The 17,237-nt window shown below is 37.7% G+C and overlaps 1 protein-coding gene across 1 annotated transcript in view; it reads right to left on the reverse strand.

Moving 5' to 3' along the window:
* Positions 1-631: 631 nt before the first annotated feature.
* VCAN (versican) overlaps positions 632-17,237 on the reverse strand; it is a 108,643-nt gene continuing 92,037 nt past the window's right edge. Inside the window, exons 13-15 of the mRNA XM_065661467.1 lie at positions 4,914-5,058; positions 3,616-3,798; positions 632-3,153 (exon numbers count right to left, since the gene is read on the reverse strand). Of these exons, the coding sequence (XP_065517539.1) occupies positions 3,023-3,153; positions 3,616-3,798; positions 4,914-5,058 (459 nt within the window). The 3' untranslated portion in view covers positions 632-3,022. The remainder of the gene's footprint in view (positions 3,154-3,615; positions 3,799-4,913; positions 5,059-17,237) is intronic.

The following is a 17,237-nucleotide window of genomic DNA, read 5'->3' on the forward strand; positions in this document are numbered from 1 at the left end:
TACTACAGGAATGCCACTCTGATACTTGTTTTGCATGTAGTTCTAAAACACAATTTAAACCTGACTCCTCTACATATACAAGGTAACTGAAAAATAGGTAAGAAAGAATTCTGTTTGAACTTGATAGGCAAGAAAGCAGAGTTAAGAAACACTCACGTAGAAAAACTGTATTTAAGACTCTACTTTTGTCTTCTATCCCTCTACTGCAGTTTCAACATGCTTCTTCATACCAGAGTTTGAAGATGGCTCCATGTCAAGGAGTCAAGGTGCTCATTGTGATGCATTATGCAGGGGGTTGGTATTGGAACATTTGGGGTTTAGATTAGTATCAGAAAAAGTTTCCAGTGATAAATAAGAGTTCCATTCTCTGTCTAAATAAACAAACATGGGTAACAGGTTTACTTTTTTGTTTTGTTTGGTTTTTTTTTTTTTTAATAAGGAATGTTGTCATTCCTATTTTATTATGAGTAATAGAAGGAGGTGAAAAAAATCAATATAAGCACTGTTTCTAGCCTATTTAAAACTACAATCACAATGTTATTTGAATGCCTTACAACATTGTTTAAAATCCAACAAGTAGACAAGAAAACAACAAATCTATGCAGGGTTTTTTATACATATGGTGAGAAAGTTTGCAAAGTGTTAAAATATATTTTCTGTTCTGTATGTTTCTGGTACAGGGAAGTGATGTGTAGAATACTGTATATTTATGAAAGAGCCTTGACTTATACAAGCAATAATCAACTTCAAAACGTACAATTTATATCTTAAAATATCCCCTAGAGCTGCTCATATAAGGTCAAATGCAGCACCTACTAAAGTTCAGCCAGCTGACTCTCTTTGACTCCAGTGGGCACTTGATTAAGCCCATGATAATTGTGAAGTACCTGACAGTCTAATTGTATTCATATGAAAAAAATCACATTGCATAGATTTAAACAGGAAGACATGCAATAACAAGACAAGTCACAGTATAGCAAAACCTTGTTTCTTTGGTGAAACAGAAGCAGATATAAAAGTTACAAAGATTTTAGACTTTCATTCACAAAAACCCCAGACATTCACATTATACACTATACAAGATAATAATATAAATAGAGAAAAGTATTATGTGCATTGTTTGGGGGTGAGGGGTGGGGAATGAACCAGCCAACACAGTGAGCACTGCCACACTGAGTGCATAAGGGCTGAGTACACTCAATGGGGTGGTCACTGCAATTCCTTAAGAGATGTCATCTGGAACTGTAATTACTGTTCCCAATGGGCTGTGGCAAGGTCACTCCATGGGCAGCTGTGGCTGGTACAAACACTTACATGTTGGCCGGGTTTCAAATCTTTTCCTTTCCCTTCCAACTTTTATGCATCATAACCCCACACTAACACAAAGGTGTAAACCTCCCACCTGTGTTCTGTATTTGCTGTTATTTTAAAAAGGATATCATAGGAAACTTACTGTTCTTTTCACTTTTTTTTTTCTTTTTTTTTTTTCCTCTTTTTTTTTTTTTTCTTTTGTCCTGTGCCTGAAGGTGTGCAAGGCACTTTGCAGAAATAACAGTCCTTTCTGTGGAGAGGTCGTTTCAAATGTTACCTTTTACGCTTACTGTACACATCTAAGTCAGTCATCGAGCTGACCAGGGTAAGAAGCCATAATAGAGAACTCCTACGTACACACTGCACCAGCTACAACCTATAATCTCTTTGTGCACACACATCTTCTAGAAAGCCAAGATTCTGATTCTTCTGTGGGTCACACAAGTTTTCACCCATCCAGCTACAAACAAATGATCCTGTTTAGCAGGAATTTTGCTCTCCAGGGAAATAGCAGTTGAACTGAAAGATGGTTCCAAAACTGGAGCTCATGGGCCAATACTGCACTAGTGAGCTCTTTGAATCTTCTTTGCATGGGTAAAAAAACATCCAATAAATTAAATCAGTATGGCTTACTTCATTTATTTATGTACGCTTCACAGCTGCAGCATTCATACACAAACATTCATTACTTTATAAAAAGATTAAAAAATGGTTATATATACAAAATTATTTACTTTTTGATTTTTGTTTGTTTTTACAAAAAAAAAAAAATCCCCCAAACACCAGGTCTATCTGCATTATAGAATGAAGAGACCTGTGATATAGACCTTGTGGTTAATGTCGTGAAAGTAATTTCTAATTTTTTTTTCCCAATTTTTTCTTTCTTTTTAAAAAAGTGGCCCTGTTTGATAAAGTTAATGTATTAGCACTTGGATTTTTTACAGGCCCGCTTTGTCATACAGAACTCCTCCATGCAGCCGTTTTTCATGAATGTTGAAGCTGGAATGGAGAGCAGGAAAAAAAAATGTTCCACATTGCAGTCCCTATTTCATGCTTCATGCCACTTCTATGTGCTCTACCTAAACTTTTCATCACATGGACACAAACTGTACCTTGGATGGGAATCGGCACAGTTCCCATTTTTAAAAAAAGATAAATTCATGTCACTTGTGTGTTTATCTTCACCTGATAACAACAAATTTCAGTCAGTGAAGCTATTTCAACCATTTCCAGCCTAGGTAAACAACATAAAAACAATGTCATAAATGACCAAAGACCTCTGAGGCCGTTCTAACCATAAATATGCCTGAAATTAGTGTGACTTTTCATTTTATATACAAGATTTTAAAAACAACACACAATCAAACACATTAAAATCATCTTATTTACATTTTCATTGGTGCTAAAATTGAGCTGTTTAAATATTGCAGAAGGCTGGTATATATCATAAAATGGTCCACACTGATGGCATATAGAAAACTAATATCTTTATAGGCTGGAAATGGTTTCCTTTTATCCCCATAAGCATTTCTCCTTTTTTTTTTATTTTTTAATTTTCTGATAAACACCATGTTTTTGCAAAATGCATTGTGAATACCGCAGTCCATAGTTTCAAAACAATTTGATAATACTCCTAATAAGTGATAGAAAAAGGCACAGAAAATTATGACTTTGGCTGAAATGGTGGAGATCCCCATTCACCATTTCGCTCTCAGCGCCTTGAGTCCTGCCACGTCCTGATCCAGCGATGATAGTGCTTTGATGAATTTGATAATGTTCCTTTTCCCGATGAAGAATGTTTATAGTAGTATTTCTTAGAGTAAGTCCTTTGGTACGTGGATGCTGCAATGAGGAGGGAAAAAGGGAAATTCATTTAAAATTATTTAATGACTAAGAGCTGGCTACACTTCACATTATGGTTCCATTTATTATTGATTAATTAGAGGGTTAACGAATGATTAACTGATACTACCATCACATTACAGATAGGAGAAACATCTCTTACACTTAGACCATGGTTGCAAAAAGAATTGTTAGTATTATCAGGAACCTGTTGGTTTCAGGGGTTTTGTAAGAGTGTTATTTACTTTAAAAGAATATTAGTGGTTTCTGTAAAAACAGAAAAGGAACATTTTCCCTTAGTTTTGGAGGCTCTTTGTTTTTTCCTACAGCTAGAGTGAGCAGTGCTGCTGTCATAGTGTCATACCAGATTTGCACTTCTCTTAAAATATTACGTTTGTTACTTATTAATCCTAAATTAGTCTGTTGCCTGATCCAGCACTGGTTTGCTTTCAAAGAACTCACGATTCATGCAAGTAATTTTAGGCATATCCCATCTTCCATTTCCTTGACACCGAATGGTTGGAATATGACGCTGGATGAAACCATCTTTGCAGTGATATCTAATAAGGGAGTTGATCTCATAACGGGGTTTCATCTTCCCAAAGGTCTTTGCATTTTCCACAACAGGAGGCTGACCGCAAGCAACTGAAAGGAAGAGAAGGCATAACACAAAACATCAGTTTGTAAATGCACTTCTGTATATGGTACTGACCTTTAAACCCTGGCTAAAGGAGGATGTCAAGGAACCTCAGACTCCTAAGAGACACAGCCAAATAAGGATGGCAAGATCAGTCTTTTCTGTAGTTCTCCAGTCTTGTAGACCAAACACAGTAAGGATGAAAATTGGAAAACAGCAGATAATATGGTTACCATTGCCTTTTTGGTTTAAATTTCTGGCGTAAATTTGATCCAAAATGGTTGGCATAGTCACACAAAGAAGTAATTTTCACTGAAAATCTGCAAAACCTGAAAACTAGTGAAGTTATTACAAGCATTTAAAAGAAAAGTCTCATTTTCAATAGCTCTCATGTCTTCCTCAACCATAGACTATTTAAAAAGCACTTAGAACTGACAGATCCATCGAGGCTTAGAGAACATTGTAACAAAATGTTGTAAATGGTAATTGGGAACAATGAAGCATGCACAAGATTTTGGCTGCTTCCTTACTTTCCCATTGTGAAGAGACAGAGGCAATTCCTAACTATTCTGTACAGCTCCTGGTGTCAGCCAGGTTTCCTGTATCAGTTCTGACAGTGTATAAACCAATAGAGCTTTTCAGATTCCAGCTGTGCCATTAACGAAGTGGTTTGGGAAAGGAGGAAGACAAAGATCAGCATTACTTGATGGGTCAAAATTATTCACAGCTGAAGCTGAAAAGCTAACTACATACCAGTGGTCAGCGGCCTGCTCTGCCTGCCTGCCTACCAATACTCTGCCTCCCAAATGATTTGCAATGATGCCATTCGAGAAAAGAAGAGTTGGTAATATATTCATTTTATAGAAATAAAGCAGGCCTGCCAGGTACATGAAGGCTTCTTTAGCTGAGATCTGTACCTAAGAAGAAATTTACCTGGTTTTAACCAAGAGTTAAATGAACAGATTAGATAGAGATGTAATGTGTGGACAGAAGATGACTTCGTTAGGCTAACTCAGTTGAGGGCTCATTGTACTGGTCATCAGAAATAAGGTAGAATTTGTCATTTTAACTTTGTAAAACTGGGATTTAAAGAATGACACTTTTGTTACTGGAAACTTTGTACCTGTTCCTTTCTTGCAGGTATAGGTGAGGTGATAATTGCATGGTACATCATTCCACTGCCCGTTCTCATGCCATATTATAACAACACAGTCTTCTCCAGCAGAAAAGAAGCTGTCTGGCTGGTTTGGTCTCCAGTTCTCATATTGCTGCAGAAAAAAAGGAGCAAAGCTGTTATTCCAGGTGTTGGAGTGTGTTTACATTTTTTTTTACAGAAGAACACACATTACCTTTGGTGAAGAGCAGTCTCAATTGTTTGATTCAGGCTGTTAAGCATGAACTAAGCAAAGCTAAATTTATAATATCCTCCCACTCTTATTAACAGATTATCTCAATGGGAAAAAATATTCTAATCTAATTTCTCACTTACTGTAAATTGATGTCAGGTGGACAAAACAAAGTGACACAATTCATGGCAAGCAAAATCTGATCCTAAGTGTGTTGAAACACATTCTTTCCTACATAGACGTGAAGTGGAATGCCAGAAAATGCGGTAAACAGCACATAACCCTCGTTAGCCCACATCTACCAAATGGTAAATTACAGGCTCTCAGACTCAGATTATTTATTCTCTGACCTCACTTAATGAAGTCATTCAATAGGATGACATGCAGAATTAGGTGTAAAGTAAGTAAAGGTGTCAGAATGTGCCCCCAGATCATTGCAGATTGGTATTTCCATTAAAAAGACCTAGGTGGCAGACTGAGCATATACAGCAGCCTTTCAGCTTTAGAAATGATGATTCAAATTCTGCCCTCTGTAGAAAAACTAGTTCCAGACATCTATGGATACATATAAATAAAATCAGAAACTAGTGATTTAATTTTAGAAGTGGAAATCTGATTGTTGGTATATGACCAGAAAAAAAGAATAATAATAAAATATCTTAGAACTGCACCTGGGCCACAGATCTGGCATATCGATTTGGGCAATGCGTTTATCAGGATCCAAGCTGGCTACATGCAGATCTGCACTTATTTAGCTCCACAGCACTGCAGCTTTCAGCCCTGCATCTGCCTAAAGACAGGTCCCTACCAAAAGCTGTGGATGCCAGCTGCTGGCAAGCTGTGCACACCTCCATGCACTGGCTAAACACACATGTATTCCACTGTAGAGTGCACTTTTTCAAGCATGGCTAAGCTTGTCATTGCAGTGTCACTTTTGAATGAAAATTAAGGAGGACTCAGTCTTTTTTTAATCAATAAACAGGAAAAGTAGAAACAGAGTCACACTGACTGAAAATCTATGCAGTGGTCCTTGGTAGGGGACTTATAGCCTACTGTCCTTGCAGAGGTGCGATAATCTTTGTCCCACTTTTTGTTTCATCTTGATCCCAAATGAAGCACAGAAATTCAAGATTTGCCTAACGCTATGCAAAGAAAAGCAAGAGAAGATTTGGGAAACTATCTTTAGGAATTTTCTTTGCGATTTCTGTTGTGTCAATCCAAGAAGAATTTAATGAAGGATAAAAATAGAATCGGAAAAAAATAGAATTCACATAAATGCTAGACATTAACCAGGCAGCTAGCCCCTTGTATGGTCAAAATGACACAGTTTCTGTAGTGCTTATATTTTCCTCAGTGCTTGCATCTTTCTACCTAGAGCGGGCACATATAAATGTCAGAAAAGTTTAGCTTTCTATTTTTTTAACTTTATGAAATAACCCCTATTCACTGCCTGGGCAAACATATTTTAGAAAGAAAGTTAACATACCCCACACAAGTAGTATTTACTTAACAATGAATCGAAGTACGAAAAAACTGACTTAAATACTTAACTTTTTCCTACCAGGTGTCAACTTACCTATCACAGGTTTTTTATTATCCAAGCAATTTAACAATTATGGTCTAAATAAATTTGTTCTGAACTGTATTTATTACATTTAATAAAACATCCCCCTTTTCATGTGGAACCAGCTTAATTCAATCTCTGCATTCCTACATTACATACTAACACATAACATACTAACATGCATATATACTAACATACATACTAACATAAGCTACAGTACATACTAACTCCTTTATTCAAGTCCAGAATTCAGCATATCACATTAGCTTATAAATGAGAGTCTGAGTTTCTCAAGCACAGTAGCCAAATACCAAACATGTGAGCCAAATGGGATCAGTGGTGTGGGAGGCTTCCTGCAACATGTAGTGAAAAAAAAGAAAAGCAAGCTCTGTGCATATCTCCTGGGACAGGGAGAAGGAAAAGCGGGAGGAAGGAATATGCCCATGCATAGAGTGTATTAATGTAACTTATTGTGCTCCAAGACCCTTTTTCCAAAAGGGTATTTTGGAATGGCATCTGAGCCAAGGGTCTAGCACCTTTTTACAGCAGGTCTGGTTAAGGATGCAAATAAAGTTGCCCCACAGGGAATTGGCAGAAGTCTGAAGTGTTGCAGAGGTGGTGTGAGCAGAAAGAAGTGATCAAATCTGAGTGCCCAACACAGCTGAAAAGATTTGCTAACCCCAGTCATGAGTGGCTCGTTACATGGCCCAGATGATGGGCAGTAACTTCTTAAAGTAAGGCAACCCAATCGCCTTCAAGAATATGCCCAGATGTAAAGACATAATAAAATCAAAGAAAGCTAGTGGTAGAAAAGTTTAATCAATACCATCCTGACAGCAAACAAAAGGCTTCAACAAGCATTGCAGCTGTTTCTGGTGTAAATGATACTAGAGAGCAGTTTGCTTCCACAGGGATCACAGTGTGGGAATGAAGGATATTTAGTGGCTGTTGGGGGTGTGTGAGCTGAAGGTGCTCAGCAGCTTGCCAGCTCCCACCCTAAGCAAAATATTAGACTCCATATGCTCTTGCTTGCCTTACCATAATGACTCCAAAATTTGTGTTTGCTTTGCTGGCAGGGCTGCTGTGTAATGGCAAAGGATTATATCTAGGCCCTGTGGTTTATTCAAGAATGTCTGATATCCCCCAGCATGACTTGCTGTTACCTCACTTCTGATACCGTCATTGCACAGATTTATTTTGGCTGAATAACTTTGATATTGCTTGGGTTTAGTGCCAGAATTGCTTAGCAGAGGAAGTTCCAGACTGCTGAATTGCTTTCTTAGGTCTCCACCCAGCTCCTCTGTAATTTTTCAATTCCTTATTTAGCCACTGATAATGGGATAATGATACAAAAAAATTCTCACAGTTTGAGTGGAACAAGTTGCTAGACAAATAAACTAATATTTTGCTTTCCACTTACGGATTACATTTTTGCATGACCATGAGCATGATTCTGGTTTTCACTTACCCTAGTGTAAATCAGGGGTGGCTGCACTATCTCCAGTAAATCTACATCAGCAAAAAATTAATGGGAAAGAACCAAGTCCCTTAGGCCACATAGTGATTTGTAGTGTTTGTTTCCAAAGGTATTCCTTACAATCTCTCATAGCAAGTGTGCAAAGTGTAAAGACTCCCCTACCCTTGCAATAAGTGCAGTAATCATCTAAGATACTCAGGTCATAATTATTCTGTAAGGAAACCCTGCTTAAAATATCCTGAATAAGGTGCCCTTTCCAAAGTGTCTATGTCATTTAAGATCCTCATATTTCAATGTGTTACTGTCTTTTAGAAAAGTATATTCTACAAAAAGAAGGGAAAAAATAACTTAATTCCTTGGCAACATGTACCGTTCAGGTTTGTTTGTTTTTAAGATCACATCCAAGAAAGATCAGCCATATTCACAGACAGGCCAAAAACTTCTGATGTCGTTCCAGCCACTCTGCTGCTAAGTTACGTCTTCATGTGGACTGTTATTGTTCCAGCAGACCAATGAAGCTGCATTAAGAAGCACTGTGTTTGAATTGATAAAGCTCAAGATACCCTTTTGCCAACAACCAAGCTCCAGGCAGTACCTTTACCAGTACTCTCATATGTATCATTCATAAGATGCAACTTAGGTTTCTTAAAACCTAGGCAGATTCAAATGCTCAGTTAATACATGGAAGAAAAGCTCCTAAGACCATTTTAATCATCAGTGGAAATACTTACACTAAGTGATCACACAGACAGACCTAAAAAGTATTGCTACCTTCGATTTTAAAGTAACTTTACCATGACACATGTGAAGTTTTCTCCTGGATTAAAATGCGAAGCATTTCCAGACTGTTTTAGGACATATAATCCTAATAAGTACATGACTCAAAATGTGCTTTAAAGGAGGTCTGTCCCACTACACTTTTCTCCAGCTATGAAGGGTGCTTTTCTGTGAGGAGGGAAGTTCAAAGTAGTGCAGGGCAGCGAAGGCTGGAAGTGGCACACCAAAGGCTTAGGCAGGCACCAGTGCACCAAATACTCTGCTCAACTTTCAACATCCGTGATGGCAAGACACCAGTTTAGTGGTTTTTGTTTAAAAAAAAAAAAGAGGTTTCTGTGTGATCAGGTAACTGCAGGACCTAGCCTTGGGGACAGAATTTTGGTCTTTGTACATTCATTTGATCCTTTCGAAGACACACCACTAGTCTGTCTTCCCATCATTTCAGGCTGAAAACTGGAGCTCCTCTTATGCTCTTTATGCCTTAATTATACTGTAATAATTAATTAATTTTTCTTGTTCATTTTTTTGTCTGTTTGTTTAAACCAAAGCCCACCATGACACATTGGATTTACTTGCTCTAGCCTCCTCTGCGAAACAGCACTGAAAATATTCCTGTAGAAAGAGAGTGGATGGTCCATGGGTTGGAGTTGCAGCTGAGGTGGGGTTCAGTTCTTCAGGCTTCCTATGTGGCACTAGACAATGCACTTGGCTGGCTGATTCCCAGCCTGTAAAACAGTGACAATTTATTCTTTTGCCTCACTGGAGGAGCTTGGATATGATGGTTACAAAAGCCCATGAGGGCATTTTATAAAGTTTCACATTTTGCGGGAGGATTTCCTTACATGGCATTGAATTAACTCACAGCCATAATCTGCCAGTTGGGTGACAGGCTGACATTGCACATAAATTAAATCTAAGAAAGCCAGGGTTATAGCAAGTGCTCTAAAGCAGCTAACCTTTTTGGCTAGTCCCTAGCTTTTCTCATTCAGATGATTGCTAGTCAAAATGAATGAGCGTGGCCTTCCCATCATGAACAAGATCCTACCTTGTGGGAGAGTAGTTATTTTAATTTTCAGATAAGCAGCCTTATTTGAGGGACTCATTTCCTTATTAATGAGTAACCTGCTCAGCTCTTTCAGATGTTTGCACCACCGAGGTGAATCTGCGAGTAAGCAGTGTCTCGGCTTTCCAACTCATTTGGAAATTTCAGCCATTCCTTTATCTCCAAAAGGAACACCAAGTGGCTGAGATCAGTTGCCTGAACTTGGCTTTCCAAAATAGTCAACAAGAAATGTGTTTAATGAAGCACAACAAAATAAACTACTGATGCAAACAAACTTTTACTGCTCGACCTCCTTATTGTCTAAAGGCCAATAACCTTTTGTACCTAACTAAAGATAGGAAATAATTTACTAGAAATACATCTCTTTGGATTTGCAGGGTTAAGGGTTTCCTTCTGGGAAAAGGAAGCATGTTTTCAGCATGTTTAAATAAGCTTAAAGTACAAATCTGTCTTGGCACTTTTCGGCACTTGCTATTTCCAATGTGATTTTTATTTTCTTTCATGCTGTCTGCTTTCCTGTCTGATTGCTTCTTAATGCAAGACCAATGAGGCAAGTAAAAAGAAAACAACCAAAAATCAAGGAAAGATGTAAGGACTGGCTGACTGGATTCTCCCTGTGCCACTTCATGCTAAAGTGAAGGAACACTTTTTGCCTGATAATTATCACCAAACAAGCTGAAACTATGACTGCAAAGCTTACTGGCTATTGTCCTTCCCCTCACACCCTCCATATGAATAGGAGTGCATTTTTTCACAACAGGAGACAAATTCTTAGAAATCTTTATAAGGAAAGCCCCCAGAGAAGTCCCTCATGTGGAGGTTGTGTTATAATTAGATAGCTCAGCTAAAAATTACATCGCATTTTCAGTAAGTCCTGGCAATTACCCAGCTTTATAGGTTGGCTGAACTACAAGATCAGCACAAGGTAACAGTGAGTGTATGGATCAGTTCAGAAAACCCTGATATACGGCTTGTCCTGTTGTACAGCACCAATTCTGTTACATGAGACACTCATGGGAAGTTTGAAAGGGATTGCATTTTCTTTCAATACAAAAAACTCAGACAGATTACTGTGAAGATTTGGCAATGTCTGAAATACTTCCATTATGTTCACCTATTATGTAAACGTGTTTATACTTTGGGAAAGACAAGAAACTACCTTATAGCATAAACTCTGCTACACTTAATTTCACCCCAGCCCTTCAAGGGGTTTTTCTGTTTAACTTTATGAATGGCAGCAGTCTGACAGAACTCACCAAAAGTATTCATGAGGTTGAAAACTTCATTCAGTGAGTGCTGAAGCACATATCTTGCTTTGAAGACACACATGGTGCCCTAAACTCTATAGGGTAGATCACATGCACCATACAGACACATGACAAAGTAACTTGTCATGTCAGGAGGGACCAAGCTAAATGTGTTGGTAAATCTTTCCTGGAAGAGATTCTAGTCTGTTTAAAGGCAACTGCTATTTTTAAACTTATGTAGAAGTACACACATATGTAGAAGTACACACAAAAAGCCACATCTCATGAGCCTGATATTTTTTGGATCATAGTTGAATGGCTTCCCTCAAGCCCTTAATCTGAGCTTTAGTTGCACGGGATTTGGGAAACTGTCAGGATCTGGATGAGGCAGGCACCCAGCACATTGTGAGCAAGACAAACTCCCAGAAGGACCTTTGCTAACAAGCTTTGAGAAAGATTACAGTTGAAAGAGTTTTTTTGGTAACAGAGCAGTGGGATTTATCAAAAAACTCTTTGATTTCCTATGCAATATTTAGGGAAAAAAAAAGACTCTGAAAAACGTAAACTCATTTATATCTATGAATATCCACAAGCACTGGTTGCAGATCGAATAAGCAGTAACATCTAAGGAAAAATAAATTTGGGAAAGAAATTTAAGGAACACAAGTGAAACAGGCCAGCTCATGGAGCTGAAACGTAAAAGCAGTATCAATCCCACATTTGCAGAGAGTTGATGGTGTTATGGAGTATATGACTAACTTTTTGCCATTCATTTAAAACAACACCATAGCATAACATTTCCGTAAGACCACTAAGTATGGCAAGGAACACCCACTAGATGGCAATGTCTACTCACTTCTGAGTCCAGCTACTACCCGAGCAGTTTAAAAATAATAATTATTCAGAAAATTTGCCTTTTATTAACTCTTTAAAAGCAAACTGAAGCCAGAGGACACAACTCCATTGACTTGTATCAGCTCTGTACTAACTCTCTTTAGTGCAATAACTTGCATCATCACACACAGTACAGTTCAATTCTGTGGGGATACTGTGCGCGCTTGGCTGTCAGAAGGCACCATCGCACAGAGACTGAAAAATGAGTGACAAAAAAGCTGGTGAAATTCTCTTGCTAATGGACAGGTGTTTTACTGTGGAAGCAAAGAATTGTAGAGTGTTAAGTTTTGGTTGGTATAATACATGTTCTTTGGAAGTCACATTGATATAATTACTAATATAAATTAATTATCAACATGGTGGAAATTATGTTGGGGTGTGACTTATTCTTTTTGTGCACAATTACCACGAGAGCCACTGAAAAAGGGAAAATCCTGCACTTGTCATTTGTGTCAACAATTACTGCAAGTTTGAAGCTGTCCAAGAGATTTAGCCCAGAGCCAACTATAATGAGGCTCTGAAGTAACTGCTGACCCTCCTGGTAAAAATGAGACAAAACTGCACTTTGTCCAAGAGGCTCTTCTTACTGCCTGTGACATACTGAACTAAAAATATACCTGCAATTAATAAAGTTATATAGTTCTCCATTTAAATGCAGGTCAAATGAGCATCTTACAAAGAGGCTGTAATGACTGACTGCAGCACAAAACCAAAAAGTTTGGTAAATTTAAAATCTCCAAGTATCCTGTGGGACATGGGCATAATGAGCTTTTTGTTTGCAGCTGACTACAGTACTTTTTAGTTTGTTTGCTTTATATAACCCTCAGAGGCAGGCCCCTTCCCTACAATACTACATGCCTTTTGAAGGTTTTCATGTTCAATAAAGTTACTCTTTCTGAGAGGGGTGAAGTTACATATTTGCTCGAGTTAAAGCATTCTGATTCACTGACCAATAAATGCAGGAAAAGAGAGGTCTTTATTTTTTGCCAGAATTAAACATTAAGCTTCTCTTTTGTTTTCCTCTTGGTTTTGTTGTTTGGGTTTTTTTTTTAATGTAGCTACCTAACACTGACAACCTGAGGTCTAGCATTGCAAAACACAAAGTATAAACGCTCCCATGTCTAACGGAATTAAAACTAAGATAAGAGTCTCTGACAGTTTTAAAAGTGGCAATATGCCCCATTACTTTCCTAGATGGTAGCATTCTCCAAGTGACAGACAATCTGGCCACAGACACTAGCCAGCTCCTTATTACAGTACTAATCTTATGTAATGGGAGTGAGCTCACAGCCCTACAAAGCACTAATTATCAACAGCATTTTCCAAAGGATATGAATAAATCCCCTTGTGAGACAGAGGCCCAAGGCACAATCCCAAGTAGCTGTATGTGCTTAATCCATAACATGAATAGCTCCAAAGGACTCCTTTACCGGCTGTGCCTCCTTCACAAGGGTCCTTAACAGTGAAACACCAGCAATCCAAATACAATGGAGAAGCTGCCAAAAGCAACACCACATTTTTTCTATTTGGATGGGTGTGCTTTACAGCTGTAAAAGTTACTATTCACAGAACTAAGTGAATTATTTAAATTCAATTTCCTAAGATATTTTCAAATGTCACATTCTATTCACTCTTCCTTTGGTCAAGCCAATTATTAAATATCTCTACTGATAGTGTAAGTTTTGTTAGTTTGTAGTCTGAGTTACATCAAATTGAAAGTACACAAAGATCCAAGTAGGCATGGACAAATTCCTCTTTTCACACAGTTGTGTGAAGATTTAGGCTTTACTTTCTTTTCCTATATCACTGTGATTTTTCCCAAAGGTACTTGCTTTTATTGCTTAAAACTTTGTATAATTATGGGATGAAAACTGCCTGTGATTCATCCTTAAAAAAATGTTCACTATCACAGAAATGCTGAGAGAAAAGTCTACAGAAAAGTGTAAGTACAATTTTGATTCTGTAATTTTTTTAATGTAAACAAAATCTTGCATATATCCATTTTCATTCTTGTGTAGACTGTAAATCAGAGGAAAACTAATGCTTTCCCATACAAAATGCCAATGGAATGGCCCAGAAACTACACTACAACAGAAAAAAAAGGAGATCCAACAAAACATACCCTTTAAAATGCTATATTATTTTCTTCTGCTTCTTGCATCTGTCAGTGTAATCATGAAAGGTCTTGAGCAGAAATTAGCTTGATTTTCAGGAAGTAATGAATAATGAAGCTCTAAAAATGTTGGGATGCTGTGAGTTCTATGAACACACTTTAGAACCTGCTCTCACTACCTTCAGCTTTAAGATAAATTATCTGAAGTTAATGATTAGGCAGATATGCTAAACTGTACCTTACAAATTCCCTTCCTACTGGTCCATGCAATCTTGGATGTTGCTGGCATTCCCAGTCCATGCCTGTGGCAGTGGCCCCTAATCTCTAGTTCTCACTGAACTTGCACCACAAGTGGGGATCTAAGATTCCCGAAAAAGCATTCACTTTTTATGTTGCACTAACACAGCTGCAATCAGCTCTTTTCCCTTAATATAAAAAAGGAACTGTTGCTGCTGCCAAAGTGTCTTTCATGTGGTCCATCAACATGAAACCACCTCTCCCAACCACCGGAAACACTAAAAAAAATTTCTTTCAAAACCAGAAAAAATTAAAGGAAAAAAAAAGAAAAAAAAAAGGGGGGGGGGGGTTAGGGAAAGAAAGAGAAAAAAGAGAGGGCAGGAACACATTGTAGATGAGAAAAGACTGTTTCATGCTATAGGGATACAGTACAGCAAATCAGAACAAATTAATTTCATATGGATAGCCAGCAATGGATTCCACAGTTTAGCATAATTATAGCTTATTTTGTTCTGCATATTAGACAAGGTAGCCTAAGCTTAGCCAAGGAGCTCCTTTGAAGAAGTGCTGACCTTATCCAAGAAGCTCTCAATTTGTTGGGGTTTTTTAATAAATTTCAAAAAAGAAAATATAATCGAATTGGCCTGGCCAATAAAATTCAATGAAATTAAATATCAGTTACCTGGAAAGTAATTTGTTTATGGAAAAGTAGCACCTGGACTGACTTCAAGGCATGAAAGGTATGACAGAGCTACTTTGTTCATGTTACTTTGCACTTTTCAACTCCAGTTTGTGTTTGGGTGCAGCATGCTGAAAACGCGTATTTTACCAGGAGATGATGAGACTTTATCTGAACAGCTCAATCCATTGCATCAGATGATGCCATTTTGCCTGAAAGGCAGGAAATTCCTGAGCAGTTTTAAATTAAAAACCGCTTTACAATTAAGAAATAAATCTGCCAAATTCCCCTAAAAGCATTGTATCAAACACTGCAGCGTGGTAGATCAGAAAGTCTCCTCAAGTTCTTTTTGCAGGAACAGAGCCTACAGTACTATGATTTAGGAGTATTCCCATTTCTATTTTGTTAGGAAAATTTTCCTTGTCTTAATAGCTCCTGTTAGGAAAAAGAGGTAGAGAGATATGAACAAATGTCATGTGGACCAAAAAGTTTTAAATAGAACTCATTGCGTTCTCACTGAATCTGATTGCACTTGCTTCATTATTCAAGACACCAACGTTTTCCTTGAGGAACTCTGAAAATCAGAGCATGTATTTACAAGATCATTCTTCATTTATTCCAAGACTTGCTTACTGCCAATATTTTTGCAAGTTAAACATAAATTCCAGTTGATACATGAAAAACGTGCAGGATTAGAGGGGTTTTTGATTGCTTCTACTTTTGATGAATTGCTAACAGCCAGATTTTCTATAGAAAAAGGAATGTCAAAATACCAAAAGTGGCTGACTATAGTTCCAGTACAGTCACTAGTCCACTATAGTCCACTACCAGGCACCTGAGATGATTGCCTGTTTTCAGTAGGGCTGTGAGCCTATCAAGGGTACTTTATATTCATTTTAGGTTTCCCTGTAAGAATCTTAATTCTATATGCTCACTTTGGTCGCATTGCACACATGCCCTAAAACACAAACTTCCCATAACACTGAAAGGGTATATGAATTGATCTCATCTGGACACTGCACAGAAAACCGAATGGTTCTTGTTTATTTGATTGGTGAAAGTATCATCCTCTGATTCATGAGGTAAGGGAAATTTCCACAACCTCATCTGAGAATTAAATTTTTCTTACATTACTAGGCCAATGACAAAGGTGAGTTTATCACTCTTATCTCACATGAATTGACAAGAAGCGTGCTCCCTCGATTTTGGGAACCAAAAGTAGTGAGACAGCACAAGATTTATGTGCCAGTGCTGCATGTGACCCTAAAGCAGCTAAGTGGGTATGTGTATCCAATAGCTCACTGTAGCTAGAGACAACATGCTATGCGCTTGGAAGTACATTTATTGGTCTCCACTGAGGAACAAATGCATGTGCTTTGTCCAACTATAGTATTTGATGGTGGCTGGCTCTTAGCTTCAGCTTAAAAAAATCTTGAGAAACACAACTTGGCATGAGCTGAAAATGTCAGAAAAATGAGTAATTCCCTTCCACTGAATTAATTGGTTGAACTACCTTTCAGGTAGAAAAAAAAAGAAAAAAAATAGTTATTTGATCCCTTTTCCAAAAATTGCTAATAAAATGCATGCCAACACTGGCAAAAGAGTTCCTTTCAATTGAATATTTTAGTTGTGGGTTTCTTTACATCCATGGGAAATGAGTACCAAAGTAATGCAAGCCTTGTTTCATAATCTCCAATGGTAGAGCCTGTGGTTCAATGATTCCTAATTCTTGGGTTGGTTTGGGCTTTTTTCTAATGGCTCAGAAAAAAAAACTGGGCCAGTTGCACACTGGGCCAACAATTTCATGCACAGCATGTTTTGCTGTTGCTGCTGTTGTTTTTTGTTCTTTTAACAAAAAAACAAAGCATCAGAATTAATTTTTTCTTTTACTCCAAAACCTAATACAATCATGTAAACATGACTTTCAGATGAAAGCAAGCTATATTGGCAGAAAACTCGAACAAGTATCAAGATAAAGATTAATGTACATCACTTGTGAACGACACAGTCTACCTAAGAATACAATGACTTTTCTGATAGTATCTCTAAG

Source organism: Lathamus discolor, chromosome Z (assembly GCF_037157495.1).
Source record: "Lathamus discolor isolate bLatDis1 chromosome Z, bLatDis1.hap1, whole genome shotgun sequence".
Lineage (NCBI taxonomy): Eukaryota > Metazoa > Chordata > Aves > Psittaciformes > Psittacidae > Lathamus > Lathamus discolor.